Below are 14,603 nucleotides of genomic sequence, written 5' to 3' on the forward strand. Positions count from 1 at the left end.
ATGTCAGTCGCCAGAACTATTTTCATTTGACAACTTCATTTTAAACATGATTTAATTTCATTTGAATTCAAACCTTTGATCCTATGAAATGTGAAAGTAAATAAAACTCTTAATGTGATCAAATCAGTGAATGTTCTGATTTTATTAAATCTAAATTGACCTTGTTTCCTGTGTGATTATGATAAAGTCTTTGCCTCATCAAAATAAATCTTCAAAAGAAAAAAGGAACCCTTCAACGACAGATTTTATTCTTATTTTTATTAGTTAAAACATCCAAATTAAAAGACAAAAATTTAAAGTAAAACATTGTTTTGTTCATTAACATGAATTTGGACCTGCTGCCTTGGACTGAAGCCAGCGCTCACGTCAGGTGCATGCTGGTCACATGCTGGTCACATGCTGGTCACATGGTGGTCACATGCTGGTCACATGCTGGTCACATGGTGGTCACATGCTGGTCACATGCTGGTCACATGCTGGTCACATGCTGGTCACATGCTGGTCACATGGTGAGAGACGAGCCGTTGTCGCTGGATCCGTCCACCGAGCGGCGAGTGGACACGTAGACCTCAGACGTGACCCTGGAGAAGCGGCGTGGGGCGATGTACCTCTTCCCCAGACACCACAGGTCCTGGAAGATCCTTCTGAAGTGGTTCCTGAACTTCACGCCCACGAAGGCGTACAGCACCGGGTTCAAGCAGCAGTGCAGGTAGGCGATGGTCTGCGTTAATGTCTCGGCAACCTTCAGGGAATCGGACTCTTCACACTTCTGCTGCTGGAACATGATGGCGGTGTTGTAAAGCAACACGATGTTGTAGGGTAGGTGACAGGCCACGAACACCCACACCACGGCCAGCACCACCCGGACCGCCTTGTGCCGCTGGAAGTTCCTGACACTCAGCAGCTTGACGATGATGGCGGTGTAGCAGACGGTCATGATGAGCAGTGGCAGGAAGAAGCCCACGGCTAGCTGGGTGCTGGGGACGGCTACCTTGGTCGTCAGGGCCGTGTTGTCATTCTCGAACCTGAACTCACAGACAACAGATCCGGCGGTCTTATTCCTCTCGTGTCCCTCCAACATGAAGGACTCCGTGGATTGCATCGGGTCATACCGGTGGTAAAAGTAGAATGTTGGGAAGGACAGAAGAAAAGCAAAGGTCCAGATGACGGTGCAGATGAGGCGGCTGTGGGGCAGCGTGCGCAGCCGGAAGCTGCGGCGGGCCTGGACGATGGCGATGTAGCGGTCGGTGCTGATGCAGGCGAGCAGCAACATGCCGCTGTAAAGGTTCACACTGTAGGAGCCGCGCAGCAGCTTGCAGGCCACCGGCCCCATGGACCACGACCACATCTCGTTGTAGACGATGAGAGGCAGCGACACCACAAACAGCAGGTCAGCGATGGCGACGTTGAGCAGATAGACGTCCGTCATGGACTTCGTCCTCTTGTAGAAGGCGTAGGTAACGATCACCAGACTGTTCCCCACGAAGCCCAGGATGAAGATGATGGAGTGAACGTACCGACCCACGAACATCTGCACATTGTGGTTGTTCTGGAAAGTACAAGGTGCTACCACCTCGTAATCGTAATCGGTGTAATTGTAGTCGTAATCTGATTGGTTGAACGAAGAGTTATTCATGTTGTTGTTCTCCGGCTGTGAACAAAGAGAATAGAGAACGTCAAATACCCCAGAGACCTCTTGATGACACGTGAGACCCCCTGACATCTTCTTAACTTCATTGTTTGAGAGGCAGTGACGCCCTATTAATCCGTCAACACATAAAAATGAATTCAACAGGTTTTATAAAGATGAGTTCTACGTGTGATTGATTACAAAACATCAGAGGAGCCGCCTAGATATTGTTAAATCTATAATCTCAGTTTTTCACCATACAAACCCAAATAATCCCAATAAAGTAATCACTATTAATTTATTAATCTATCTATTTATTTACCTATCTATACAACTTATTAATTCATTTGTTCATCAAATCTTTTTTGGGGGTCAGATTACGATCTGGAGGGGGGTTTAACATAAGCATAACACTGGAGCACTAGGATGAGGGGGGCCCTCCGATTGTCACGTGGTATTTTGCACACTAGTTAAACTGATTAGGGTTAGGGTACCCTCTCTGTTACTAACCCTAAAAAGAGAAAGACATCAAATCAGTTCAGACAAGATTTAAACTTTTTAATTCAATGACGACATGTTTAAGTTTGTTCTTTTTAGGAAAATACGAAAATTTCAGAGGCAGAAAATCGGACAAATGTGAAATGTTCGATGCTGCGATGACACAGATCTGCAGTTGTCCTCCTTAGTCTGATCTACCCATGATGCTCTGGGGCAGGAACACAACGTCTGAGCTTGTTTGCGTCTCAGCTTCATTTTTTCCACAATCATCGATGAATCAGACTCGTACCTTTTCAAGTCAGATGTAAATATCTGAATTTTGAACGTGGTGAAAGTGGAGCAAGTGTCACGTTGCAGGTTCTGAGCGTGTGCTTCTGGTAAACATGTTCCAGTTGTGGTTGAACAGACGTGTGAGTTTGAACAATGGGAGGAAGCTTGGAAGCAAAAACAATATATATGACCCAGTTAAGCTGTGGTTTCTTCTTCTTCTCTGAGGGTTAAATTACAGACGGTGAGCGGAACCTTTCATAGACTAAGATCTGCTTTTTACTTTAAAATTCAATATAATTCAGTTTTATTTGTTCACCCAAATCATAATAAACATGTTCTCAAGGCTCTTCACGTAGAAGGTGAGAGAGAAAAAACTCTTCAACTTGAAGAACCTCGAGCAGAACCTGTGCTTTACATTGAAAAGAAGATAAGAATGTTATGTTCTTCATTATCGAACAAACACTGATGGTTCCACAGGTTCTATTATTATTCACGAGGGGGGGGGGGGGGTCACACCTGAAGTAACACGTTTCCTCAAATGCATCATCAACCCTTTCTCTACTTCTGCCTGTCCTAGTGTCCATCGTCTCCTGACGGGTGGAGAACATAATAATTAACTGTTTAGTAATAATCCCAATTATATTACAGTTTTTCTCAATTGCTTTGGCTCATTTCAAGAAACAGAAATGACACTCTCAAAACAACACGTGCAAACCTCCAAACCACTGGGCACTGCTTACAGTAACAGAAAATGTGTACAGCACAATATACTGTCAAACAATAAGCACATCAAAACTAAAATTTGATATAGTGAGATATGACCTTTTGAAGGTGATCTATATAGTTGTGCTGAACCATATGGGCTATTTTGCAAATTGCACTTCGAGCTCTGAGAATGTCATTTCTGTTTCGTGAAATGAGCCAAAGCAATGGAGAAAAACTATAATTCACAATTTATTTATTATGTTTAATTTTAAATGATTTTATGATTGAGCCTCTTAATCTTCTAGATATTATCAGTCATCGTCCAGATGAACAGGAAACATGAATCGGAGCAGATGTTGAATAAGAACAAAATAAAATCAGGACTCACGGCTTTGAAGTTTGTAGTTTGAGTCTGGAGGTGGCTGCTGTCCCTCGTTCAGGTGAAGAATATGATAATGGAGGAAGCTGCACCAGTGAACACACTGAAACCTGCTGACTGAAAGGGAAGGGTGTGTGTTGTTGTATCTAAAGGAAATGAACAAGCCAATCATTGTGTTCAAAACGTTAACTGTGTGTTTGTGTGTGTATCAAAGTTCAAAGCATTTATTGAAGGATCTGTGTTGAGGCTCTCCAGTGTGGAATCGGGCCAGTGGGCATTGGAACAATTCACCAGTCTGATTGCTGCTGGACAGAAGCTGTTGCTCAGGCTGTAGCTTGTCAGAGGAGTGAACACTGCAGCCGGTCCAGATGCTCAGTGACGCAGCTGGAGAAGCTGCTGAGGATCTTTGGTGAGATGCTGAATTTGAGCAGTGGTCAGCTGGGACCAGTTCTGGTTGCTGAAGATGGAGCCCGAGAGCAGCCAGAACATTGGTCATACCCTAACTTCAAATTATATTTTTTATATTAATGAAAAATTTAAATAAAATGTAAGCATATCAAGGAAATTAATAAATTTTAAGATAAATTACGGTCAAACCACACAACATTTTTAAGGCCACGGCCAAGTCATCTAAATGAAAAAACAAATTTTTATATGATTTTATGTGTGAACAACATTCCTAATGTTTGAATAATTTTTTTTGTATTTTAAAGTTGGCCTGTTGAAAATCCCTATTCGTCATTGACCTATATATCTAAAGATACACACGTGTGTATACCTGATTCCAATTAGGTTTTATCACAGTAAGACAAACAGACAAAGAATCTCGACGGCTTTGAGTCATTTCCTAAATAAATCTGCAGAAAACGATCATTCCATACAAATCAATTTATTTGTCGAGTCAAACTGTACACACTTAAATGTTGACGACAAAAACAGGTGCCTGGTGGAAGAGTGATGCATGATGGGAGTGTCAGGCCACCTCCTCCATGTAATCAGCGGAGTGACTGAGCTGAGACACACTCAGGTCCTGAGTCTCATCGAGCTGCAGAAGAAACAGGTTAAAGAACGTTACCACCGGAAAATGAAATCATCATCACGACCGATCTGACATCACAAACACTTATGACATCATCACCTTGTCGCTGCTGTCGGGTCCCTCGATGGAAACTTCCTCGATCTCCTCGCCGATGCTCAGCTCGCTCCTGGAGAGATCTGAGCGATGACTGACATTTTTTTTCTTTAGTTAACAAAAATTAAGTAAAAGATCTTAATTGTCATTAAGTAAAATATGTTTCATTCTCACCTGTTGAAGTCGTCGTCATATTCAGCATCTTCATCTGTAAAAACAGTTATATTTAGTTCAGGTTCTAATACACTTCAGAGATGTAATGGTACAGCAGCTCTGGAGTTACCTTTGATCTATTTGTCCTTCGATTTTCATTAATGACTAGTTTGTAAGAATGCATTCTTTCACTTGAATCAAACATTTCAAGAACCGAGACCAGAGACCACATGTCTCCTGTGTTAGCTTCACTTCACTTGCTTCCTGTTACATTTAGAATAGAACTTAAAATTCTCCTCCTGGCTTATTAATATGCAGCATCATATCCTAAAGAGCTCAGAGTACCTGACTTCTTACCGAAATGAAAAGATCCAGTTTTATCATTCGAGGCCTTCGAGTCTCTGAATCCTTTCGATTTTCCTTCGAGAAGAATAAAAACATCAGCATCAGAAAAACATCGACCTCCTGAAGTTTCCTCTGACATCATCATCAAGATAATTCTTCTAGCGCCATCCTCAGGACAAATGGATTAGGTTTAGTTCCAACAACCTTCGGGGACAGATCTGGATGTGGTCTCTAGGGACCCTAGGGAGTGCTGCAGATGTTTGGACTCAAACTGACCATTCCTGCTGTGACTCTGCTCTGCACTGTTTCCTCCAGCTCCTCCTGGTCTCGGTGCATCGGAGGGGGCCCCTGCAGGACTCTGTCTGGCCCCAGATGCCTCAACCTTCCTGCAACACAGACAGCACACCGTCTCAATTCAATTTGTATACTGCCAAATCATATTATACATTATTAAGATTAAGATACATTTATTTATCCCAAACACACTCATGCAATTGTAGGGAAATGTAAACTCTGCTTTTAACCCATCTGGTGCAGGACACACAGAGCAGTGAGCAGCCACGGGGAGCAGATGTTGGGGAGTAAGGTGCCTTGCTCAGGGGCACTAGACAGGGCAGGGAGAATCCTCTTGGATTTTTGGACAGATCAATCCAGGTTCGTCTTTTTGTTGTTTCTCCGTGGAGTCGAACCAGAGACCTTTTCTGCCCATAGTCCAAGTTTCTGCCACTAGTCAACAAGAAGGTCCAGATCTTCATAATTAGGGCTTTATATGCAAGGAGCAGGATCTTGATATTCTGAGTTTCACAGGGAGCCAATGCAGAGAAGCTAAGAGCAGTGATGTGATCTCTCCTTCCTGATCCTCTCAGCTCTCGTGCTGCAGCATCTTGAACCAACTGGAGGCTTTTCACAGACTTACTGGGACGTCCTGATAATAAAGAACCACAGTAATCCAGTCTAGAGAAACAAATGCATGGACGCGTTTCTCAGCTTCCTTCTGAGACAGGATGTTTCTGATCTTCATAATATTGTGCAGGTGGAAGAAAGCCGTCCTAGAGACTTGTTTAATATTTATAACGAGCACCATCCAAGGGGACTATCTGGTCAGACAGCGTTTCTCTGGGTTAGGGACGTGTTGATGAGGTTTCTAACACGTGCACTCAACATCTGTGAGGGGACATTTGGGGGGGTGGGGGGTGGGGTGGGGGTGGGTGTGGTATCATGTTGCCTATGGACACTTCAGCATGGGCTGGGATTCGAGCTCCTGACCTTCTGGTTGGAGGAAAACTGCTCTACCTCCTCAGCTGCAGCCGCGACTTCAGTCCAGCTCTGCTGATACTTTAAAATCAAATGATTTCAGTTTGGAACATTTGATTTATGATAATCCACAGATTCTACTAATCTGTAATTTATAGAAATATTTTTGAATGATCAGCTGGATGATTTATCTTCAGAGAGTTGATAATCAATAACGGGGGGACAAAGACAAATCGGGGACAAAGTCGGAAGTAGAGAAACATCAGGAATAAAAGGATGGGGGGGGGGGGCAGGTGAGATGAGTCAGTCCGTCAAACGTCCTGCTCTTGGATCATGTTGATGACATTTCACAATAAAAGCAGTTTAATGAGATGTGAGGAGCTTCTGTTGTGAAAATGCTGACTTATCTTATTTTTCTGAATAATCTGAAATATCAATCGACCATGTCTGTTTGTTTGATTTTTAATTTGCTTTGATTCAGTACTACAACCTTTGACCTGTGTCATGTGACGCTAGTGTTTGATACTTACTCTCTCTGACCCTTCATCGTCTCTGTCGAATCAAACTGAGAACCACGACTTCACAGGAAGAGAGAGCAGATCTTTATTATCTTCATCACCATGAAGCACAACATATACTTGAACCACGACTCATCAAAAACACAGAGGACATGTCCACACATGTTAACCTCTAACCACCGAACTTAATATAAGACATTTTGTCTTTGCTCCACTACTTTACTACATAATAACATAACACTTCATAACGAAACATGATGTCATCACGAGCATTTAATGGGATGTCAATCAATGTCAGTCAGTTTCAAAGGGAATCATGCTGCAAAGAGAATGAATGTTTTATTATATAAATGTGTATGTGCATATATATGTTTTATAAAGTGAATATATATTATTGTTACCATATTAACCTTTGGTCTGTTTCCAGAGAGCTGGGTCTCAAAACAACATTCATGTGGTCACGTGTTCACATCAGCTGATGAGATCACAGATATTCTGAGAGAAAATCTCTTGAATATTAAATCAGTATCAATATGATCTGAAATCAGGAGATGAACGTGATCTCACCAGCCGTACGTCTTCTGTGGTTTGGGCAGGGGGTCGTCAAAGAATGAATCTCCTTCGTCCAGGTCGTCTTCCACCTCCAGGTCCACACGCTCACTCTGAAAGCCGAGGGAGGACACGTCCTGCTGGACGTCTCCTTTACCCAGAGACATCACCACGTCAGAGTCCTGTCAGACGATGATAACAGATGAGGACGGAGGATTCATCAAGAAATGAAACCCAGATGAAGTTTTAGACTGGTCTTACTTCTAGATGATGAGGAGTTTGACACATGATCTATGACACACACACTCATTGTGAGACTTCATGCCAAACACACAGACACACACTCATTGTGTGACTTTATAACACACACACACACACACACACACACACACACACACACACACACACACACACACACACACACACACACACACACACACACACACACACACACACACACACACACACACACACCTCACAGATGGGTGGAGAGTTGGTCGCCGTCTCAGCAACGAGGCCGACGTCAGAGTCCTGACCGACCTGAACCAAGATGAATGTCAGGAAGATCAGATGAAGCCTGAGATGATTGTTTTCATCTGTGTGTGTCCACATCAGATTCAAAGGTCAGGGTCAGGGGTCAGAGGTCGTCGGTGTGAAGCTGCAGATTACTCACCACAGTCCTGCACTGAGCGAACAGACGCTTGAAGATTCCCAGAAAGAGCTGGAAGTCTGCCGCTGAGAACAAACAGCACAAAACACCTCAGATTAAATCACCACCAGGGGGCGTATTCAAAACAAGAGTCATATCGTTCGTGTTGAAATATTTGAGGTCCGGCAAAAAAATGTGCATCCAGACAGCCGACCCGAGCTAGAGGCTGAAACAACCGGCTGATGTGAGGATGTCACAGATTTAAGTCTTACTCTGAGAGTTGCTTCTGTCGGCAGCTCTGAGCTCGTCAGTGACAAAAATCTCCAACATGTTCCTGCAGGTCACAAACAACAACTCTCAGTATTCTATTAGCAGTTAGCGGTTAGCGGTTATTAGAAAGTTAAACCAAATTGATCCATGAAGCAGTGATTGATACAAAAATATAAGATTCCTAAATAGATTTTTAAGCAGAATCAGTTTTGTATTTTTTACTCATCAAGAATTTCCCACCTCATCTTTTTGAAAAATATTATGTTACAATTTTTTTGTTTTACTTCTGCTTTATGTTGTTGATCTATAATCAATCAAAATGTTTCAATGAAAAGTTTATAGAAATATTTCCTACTTGTTCAAATTGGGGAACAGATCTGCGAAGATGCTTTTCAGATCTTCTTTACAGACAGAGCCACTCCGCTCCTGCAGGGGGCAATGAGATAGTAATCAACATCAAAAAGTGCCGCCTGTGATTGGCTAGAGGCAGATGAAATCACACAGGGGAAAGGTAAGCAGGGGTTTCCCCAGCTGGTCCAAAGGTTCGCCTTAAACTCTCTATGCAGGAAAACCCCAGGGTGAGGTTTGGAAAACGACTCACCTTGTCGTACAAGTCAAACTTCCTGCGAGCGTTTGTGATCTGCTTGTGAGAAGGTTCCTACGAGAGATGAAGACACAAGGTTTCTTAAAGAACATGAAACAGAAACCAGCTGTTTTAGATTGTCCAATAAGATTCAAACAATGAAACTCTCAAACCTTCACAGACTCAAAAGTTCAAACACACAAATGTTCAGACTGGATATGAAACAGTATGGAAATGGTGTCTCACAATTATAGCGACCAAAATGATCATGATTATCAGTATTATCACGACCCGGAGGCCGAGCGCAGCGCCAAGCCTTAAAGACCAGCTGGCTCCCACTCACTCCCAGTTTAAACCTCTGTGCTGGTCACACCAGACGCTGCCTCGCGCCCTGCAGCGATCGTTTCGGTGTCGAGTCGATTTTTTCCGCTCGCTGTGAGCGTATCCGTCAGGAAACACACTGAAAAATGATTTTAAACGATATTGATGACATATTTTATTTGATATAAATGATCAAATATGCATCCCATACTTTGTATTTCTCTTCTGTTTTCCTGGAGATTTAATTTTACCAATCAAATTATTAAATGTCCCCCTCTGCCCATCCACACAAGCAGAAAGATAAAGAGAGAGAGGGGGGGGGGCTACGTATTCTCCACATAGGCTTGAGTGGAGAATACGTAATTTACCCTCGACACCCGACATGTGACGGAGCAAACAGCGGAGAAGTTCTTCAACATGGAGGACATTAAATTCATAATTGAAGTGGAGAAGTCCAGTGAGTTGTATGATCCTCGGAGCATATGAGACAAAAAGACACATGTTGGGCTGTTGCTTGATGTTGGAGCAACAAGTCAGTAAATGCTTGAATACTACTGGATCATCAGGGATATTATTAACGCTGCCGGTGTGAACCGGACGCTCGTTGTCTCAGATCATTTTATTTAAACAAATCCTTTTTTAAATAAAATGATCTGAGACAACGAACAAAGCACAAACTGAGAAGGCCCTGAGCTGTGTTCATGTCTCCATCAGTAGACATCCTCAACACAGATGTCTTCATTAATGTTGCATAGGTGTGGAGATGCCAACTTCTACACTGTCAAAAACTCCATATCCTTCAACTTGGCTAACTACTTATGTGGAAATTTTGGTTATAGTTATTAATTTAGTTACCAATTAGATCCATATTTGTAGTTAGTACTTTCATGAGTCTTAATCAATAAATTGGCTCTTTTCTCTTCCTTTGAAGGGTGGTGACCCGAGGTAGCTTAAATCAATTAAGTTATTTAATATTAATATTCAATATTATTCTGATAACAGAATGTAATGGTGTCGTGCTTAAGGTATCATAATCACACCACCACTTTAACTTGTCTGTTTTGACGTCCACTCACCTCCAAACACACGCTCCGTTTGTCTCTGCGTCGCCCTCTACTGACCAGCTCCAGCAGCAGAGGACACTTCCTGTTCTCCTCACACTCTGACAGATCCAGATCTCTGCAGACCAGGTCCCGACTGTCCACACCGTTCATCTGCAGAAACAAAACAGGAAATGACACAACACAACATGACGCACACAAAATGACACGACATGACTCAACACAAGCCGACAAGGCACAGTACGACACAACATGACAGAACAAACTTTATATAAACTCCAGGCAGAGATGAGCTGAGAGAAAATTGTCAACATGTCTGTGTTCGTACAAACTGTCACATACGACTCACAGCTGAGTGGGACTGGGGTCAAAGGTCAAACTCACCAAGTTGATCTCTGGCTGAAACACTGCGAGGGAGAAGTCCAGGTTGAAGACCTGCAGGAAGTCCACGATCAGACTGGCGACCAGACGACCTGCGAGACGAGTCCAGAGCGGAGCACAGGAGCTTCTAGTAGAATCCTCCACATTCTGACTAGTTCAAACTTCATTTAAGGTATCTTTAATTGAGGTGAATTAAAGATACATTGACCCTGAATTATGACTTATCAGAATACATTTTTTGCGGTCTGAAACTGGAATTATCATGATAAAGTTACAGATATCTGTAATATATAGAAAGAGCCTTGTACAAGAAAAGTAAACAGCTTTTTGGATAAACTGCTGACAAGAACAAAATAGGTTTTGTCCTTTTATCTAATTAATAATTGATTGAATGAAAGGAAAAATCGATATAAATCGATTATCAAAAAAAGTTGTTAGTTGCAGCCCTAATCCATTATAATCGATTGAATCAATTTGTTGTTGCAGTTCTAGTTTTCTTGAAGCTCCTTTTATACTCTTCTCCACACAAACTCTCACACACACACACACACACACACACACACACACACACACACACACACACACACACACACACACACACACACACACACACACACACACACACACACACACACACACACACATTCAGTCTCTCACACACAGACAGACACACACAATGGAGAGCCATAAAACTCACCGTCTCTTGTGCTGAGACATTTCTTCAGGTTTTCATTGATCAGAGACGTTTTATTCTGCAGACAAAACAAGAGTAAATGACCTCTGACCTTTGACCTTGGATGTTAAAACCCTCACATGAACCCTCACCTCCACTCTGTCCTGCTCCTCCAGGGCCAGAAACACAGCCGCCCTCATTTCAGCCTGAAGAAAACACACACACACGTCAAAGAGCTTCTGTCAGCAGCTGAAACTGAACATGAAGGTCAACATTCATCAATAACTAATCATAAATCAATAACTAATCATTATTTAAAAACTAAAGTAAATCTGTAAAAAAATCCATCAATAGCTAACACATGAATAATGAATGAATCAATAACTAAACAGCCAACAAATCATTTTTCAATAATTAAACAGAAATCCACAAGTACTCACTAATCACTAATCATTAATTATTAATCAGGTTCGATCAATAAAGTTTTGGGTTTGTACTGTGACATGTTAACTATTAACTCTGACCTTTAACCCTAACACGTTAACTAGCCCTACATTAACTGAAGCTGACCCTACGTTAATCTACCCTGACCCAATACCACGTTAAAAGGTTCAGTGTAGAATGCAGTGACATCTAGTGGTGAAGTGTCATGTTGCAGCTGAAAAAACATGTCAGCCTCCGTAGAGAGGATCCTCTCCTCATGTAAAGTATTTAAATACAAGGAACCTTTCTAAGTAAGAAAACAATCATTTGTTCAAGATGAAACACAGTAGTGAAAACATCACTAGTATTATTGTCTATTGAAGTTCTGCCAAAAGATCCCTTTCACCTAACTCTTACATACTGGACCTTTAACTAACCTTCGACTTAACGTCAACTAACCCTAAACTAACACTAACTAACCCTTCAGCCCAATTCATGCTTGTGGGTCAGATCCACGCCGCAGCTCGAGCCTCCTCTGACGCGTTCCGGAGGCTGGCCAGCTAACCCTAACCCAGCTAACCCTAACCCAGCTAACCCTAACCCAGCTAACCCTAACCCAGCTAACCCTAACCCAGCTAACCCTAACCCTAACCCAGCTAACCCTAACCCTAACCCTAACCCAGCTAACCCTAACCCAGCTAACCCTAACCCTAACCCAGCTAACCCTAACCCAGCTAACCCTAACCCTAACCCAGCTAACCCTAACCCTAACCCAGCTAACCCTAACCCAGCTAACCCTAACCCTACCAGCTCCACGTGTTCCCCCCCGAGAGCTGCGATTGGTCCGCTTGGGGGCATCACGTGTCTGACAGACAGACAGTATTTCCGGAACCTCCTGCTTGGCCTCACTCTGTGAATCCTCGTACAAACCATCTTTTCTGCGTTGCAGCTCTTTAAGGGAAGCTCGTGATAACACTACTGATCCAAAGTGAACAGAGAAGTTTTAAATAAGAGGAACCGTAAGGAACTTAGCACAGAAGCTATGAACTCTACATCTGTTGGGATTTTAAATGTTTGCTTGTCTGTGTGATTGAGTCTGTGAAGAGGCATTAGAACTGAAACTCTAAACCATAAAGATAGGAGGTTGGGGCAGGAGCAGTTTGATCCAGATATATGGCCTTCACACAAATTACTGTAAATAACCGTTGCTGCTTAGTGTTAATCATGAAACTTTTACTTGTTCTCATTTCCAACTTTTTATATTAAATAATTTGACAGCACACAGAGTTCAAGCAGCTGACAGGTTCTGGGGGAAAGACAGTGACATTGTTTTGGTCGAGTTGTTTCGAATGTTTACACAAACAGAAAATTTCAGCCATAAAGCAGGAACATAATATTCTCTCTACTCCAATGAAAACCACCAGTGACCTACAAGAGGTCTGTGACGTCAAGGCTGGTCAGGAAGTGATCAGTCTGCCTAGCAACTCTCAGAGGAGGAGTGAGAGGGAGGGGCGTCTTGTCACTTCCGTATTCCAGTGCCAATGGGGGGGGCGGGGGGGAGACCAAGGAAGACTTCCCCTCGCTATTGACCAATCCTGTTCCACCTACTGTTATCAAATATTACAGACGCCGGCTGTTTGGGCGACTTGATGCGACTCGTGACTCGTGAGTGTCCGGTGCTGCTCGAGGGCCGGACAGTGTGTTGGTGCTCATCGCTTTGCTGTAAACTTTTCATACCTTTTCATGCTTCTTAATAAATACTTGAATTAGACCAAACCGGCTCTTCTCATATTTAGGATACACGAAACGCAACTAAACATCTACTGGTGTTCCAGCATTGTAGCTGCAGAGCATCGCCCCCCCCCCCCCCCCCCCCCCCCCGTGCACGATACACAGCGGTGTGGCTGCACGCGGAGGGTAACTCACCCTAACGTAAACCAAGACTTTGGGTTGGAACAAAGTCAAACACAGACAAGTGAATAGCAGTCAACTTGGCTGCTAGCTGCTAAGCTACCATGAGCCTAGCATCGCTAGCAGTGACACAGAGAGCGGAAGTGAGACAGGACCTTGATCTTGCTGAGGACTCCGCTGTTGTCCAGGTTGTGAAGAAGCAGGTCTCTGAGTTCAGTATCATCCTCTGTGGCGGACATGTTGGCTCCGAAGTCACGAGCAACACACAACAAACACACTTCCTGTTCCTTCTTCTTCTGCTGCGTCCTAGCGGGGTTTATGTATGAAGACAGAAAGGACGCCACCTTCTGGTCTGGAGTAGTGATGTTAACTTCCGGGTCGAGGCTTCGAATCGCGCATCGAAGCTTGTGTTGGTGACGTATGTGATGACGTTCATAGCCTGACGAGCTGGCCGTACCACGTGACTATTCAATTAAAAGCTTCACACACAATGGTTAGGGTGTCATGATAACCACTCCGCCTGCTTTACATTGATTGTCCACTTGATGGCGCAGAAGAGCAAATGGCGCATCATGAAGCCTCGGCCCACGAGTGAACCAGTTGGATGGAACCAGTTGGATGGAACCAGCTGGATGGCGGTGGACTAGTGGCCGGAACGTGGACTATGGGCAGAAAAGGTCTCTGGTTCGACTCCACGGAGAAACAACAAAGAGACGAACCTGGATTGATCTGTCCAAAAATCCAAGAGGATTCTCCCTGCCCTGTCTAGTGCCCCTGAGCAAGGCACCTTACTCCCCCAACATCTGCTCCCCGGGCGCCGTACATGGTCGCTCACTGCTCTGTGTGTCTGCACCAGATGGGTCAAAAGCAGAGGTTACATTTCCCTCCCTGCATGAGT

At 43.5% G+C, this 14,603-nt stretch overlaps 2 protein-coding genes across 3 annotated transcripts; both read right to left on the reverse strand.

Annotated features, from left to right (window-relative positions):
• Positions 1-243: 243 nt before the first annotated feature.
• ccr6a (chemokine (C-C motif) receptor 6a) lies at positions 244-3,815 on the reverse strand. The gene is made up of 2 exons (XM_053444712.1): positions 3,492-3,815; positions 244-1,651 (listed from the first exon to the last, which is right to left on the reverse strand). The coding sequence occupies exon 2, from the start codon at positions 1,634-1,636 to the stop codon at positions 503-505; it is 1,134 nt and encodes a 377-aa protein (XP_053300687.1). The 5' UTR covers positions 1,637-1,651; positions 3,492-3,815; the 3' UTR covers positions 244-502.
• A 540-nt stretch (positions 3,816-4,355) lies between these two features.
• Positions 4,356-14,024, reverse strand: cep43 (centrosomal protein 43). 2 transcript variants are annotated; one of them, XM_053444709.1, is made up of 17 exons: positions 13,861-14,024; positions 11,524-11,577; positions 11,396-11,450; positions 10,702-10,790; positions 10,333-10,470; positions 8,954-9,010; positions 8,708-8,778; positions 8,355-8,416; positions 8,107-8,168; positions 7,908-7,973; positions 7,452-7,615; positions 6,897-6,944; positions 5,389-5,498; positions 5,125-5,187; positions 4,789-4,822; positions 4,621-4,708; positions 4,356-4,527 (listed from the first exon to the last, which is right to left on the reverse strand). In XM_053444709.1, the coding sequence occupies exons 1-17, from the start codon at positions 13,942-13,944 to the stop codon at positions 4,456-4,458; spliced, it is 1,317 nt and encodes a 438-aa protein (XP_053300684.1). In that variant the 5' UTR covers positions 13,945-14,024; the 3' UTR covers positions 4,356-4,455. The 2 variants fall into 2 exon arrangements, with proteins under 2 accessions (XP_053300684.1, XP_053300686.1); XM_053444711.1 differs by lacking the exon at positions 7,908-7,973 and having other exon boundaries at positions 13,861-14,023.
• Positions 14,025-14,603: the final 579 nt, after the last annotated feature.

This window comes from Pleuronectes platessa, chromosome 17 (assembly GCF_947347685.1).
Source record: "Pleuronectes platessa chromosome 17, fPlePla1.1, whole genome shotgun sequence".
In the NCBI taxonomy this organism is placed as follows: Eukaryota; Metazoa; Chordata; class Actinopteri; order Pleuronectiformes; family Pleuronectidae; genus Pleuronectes; species Pleuronectes platessa.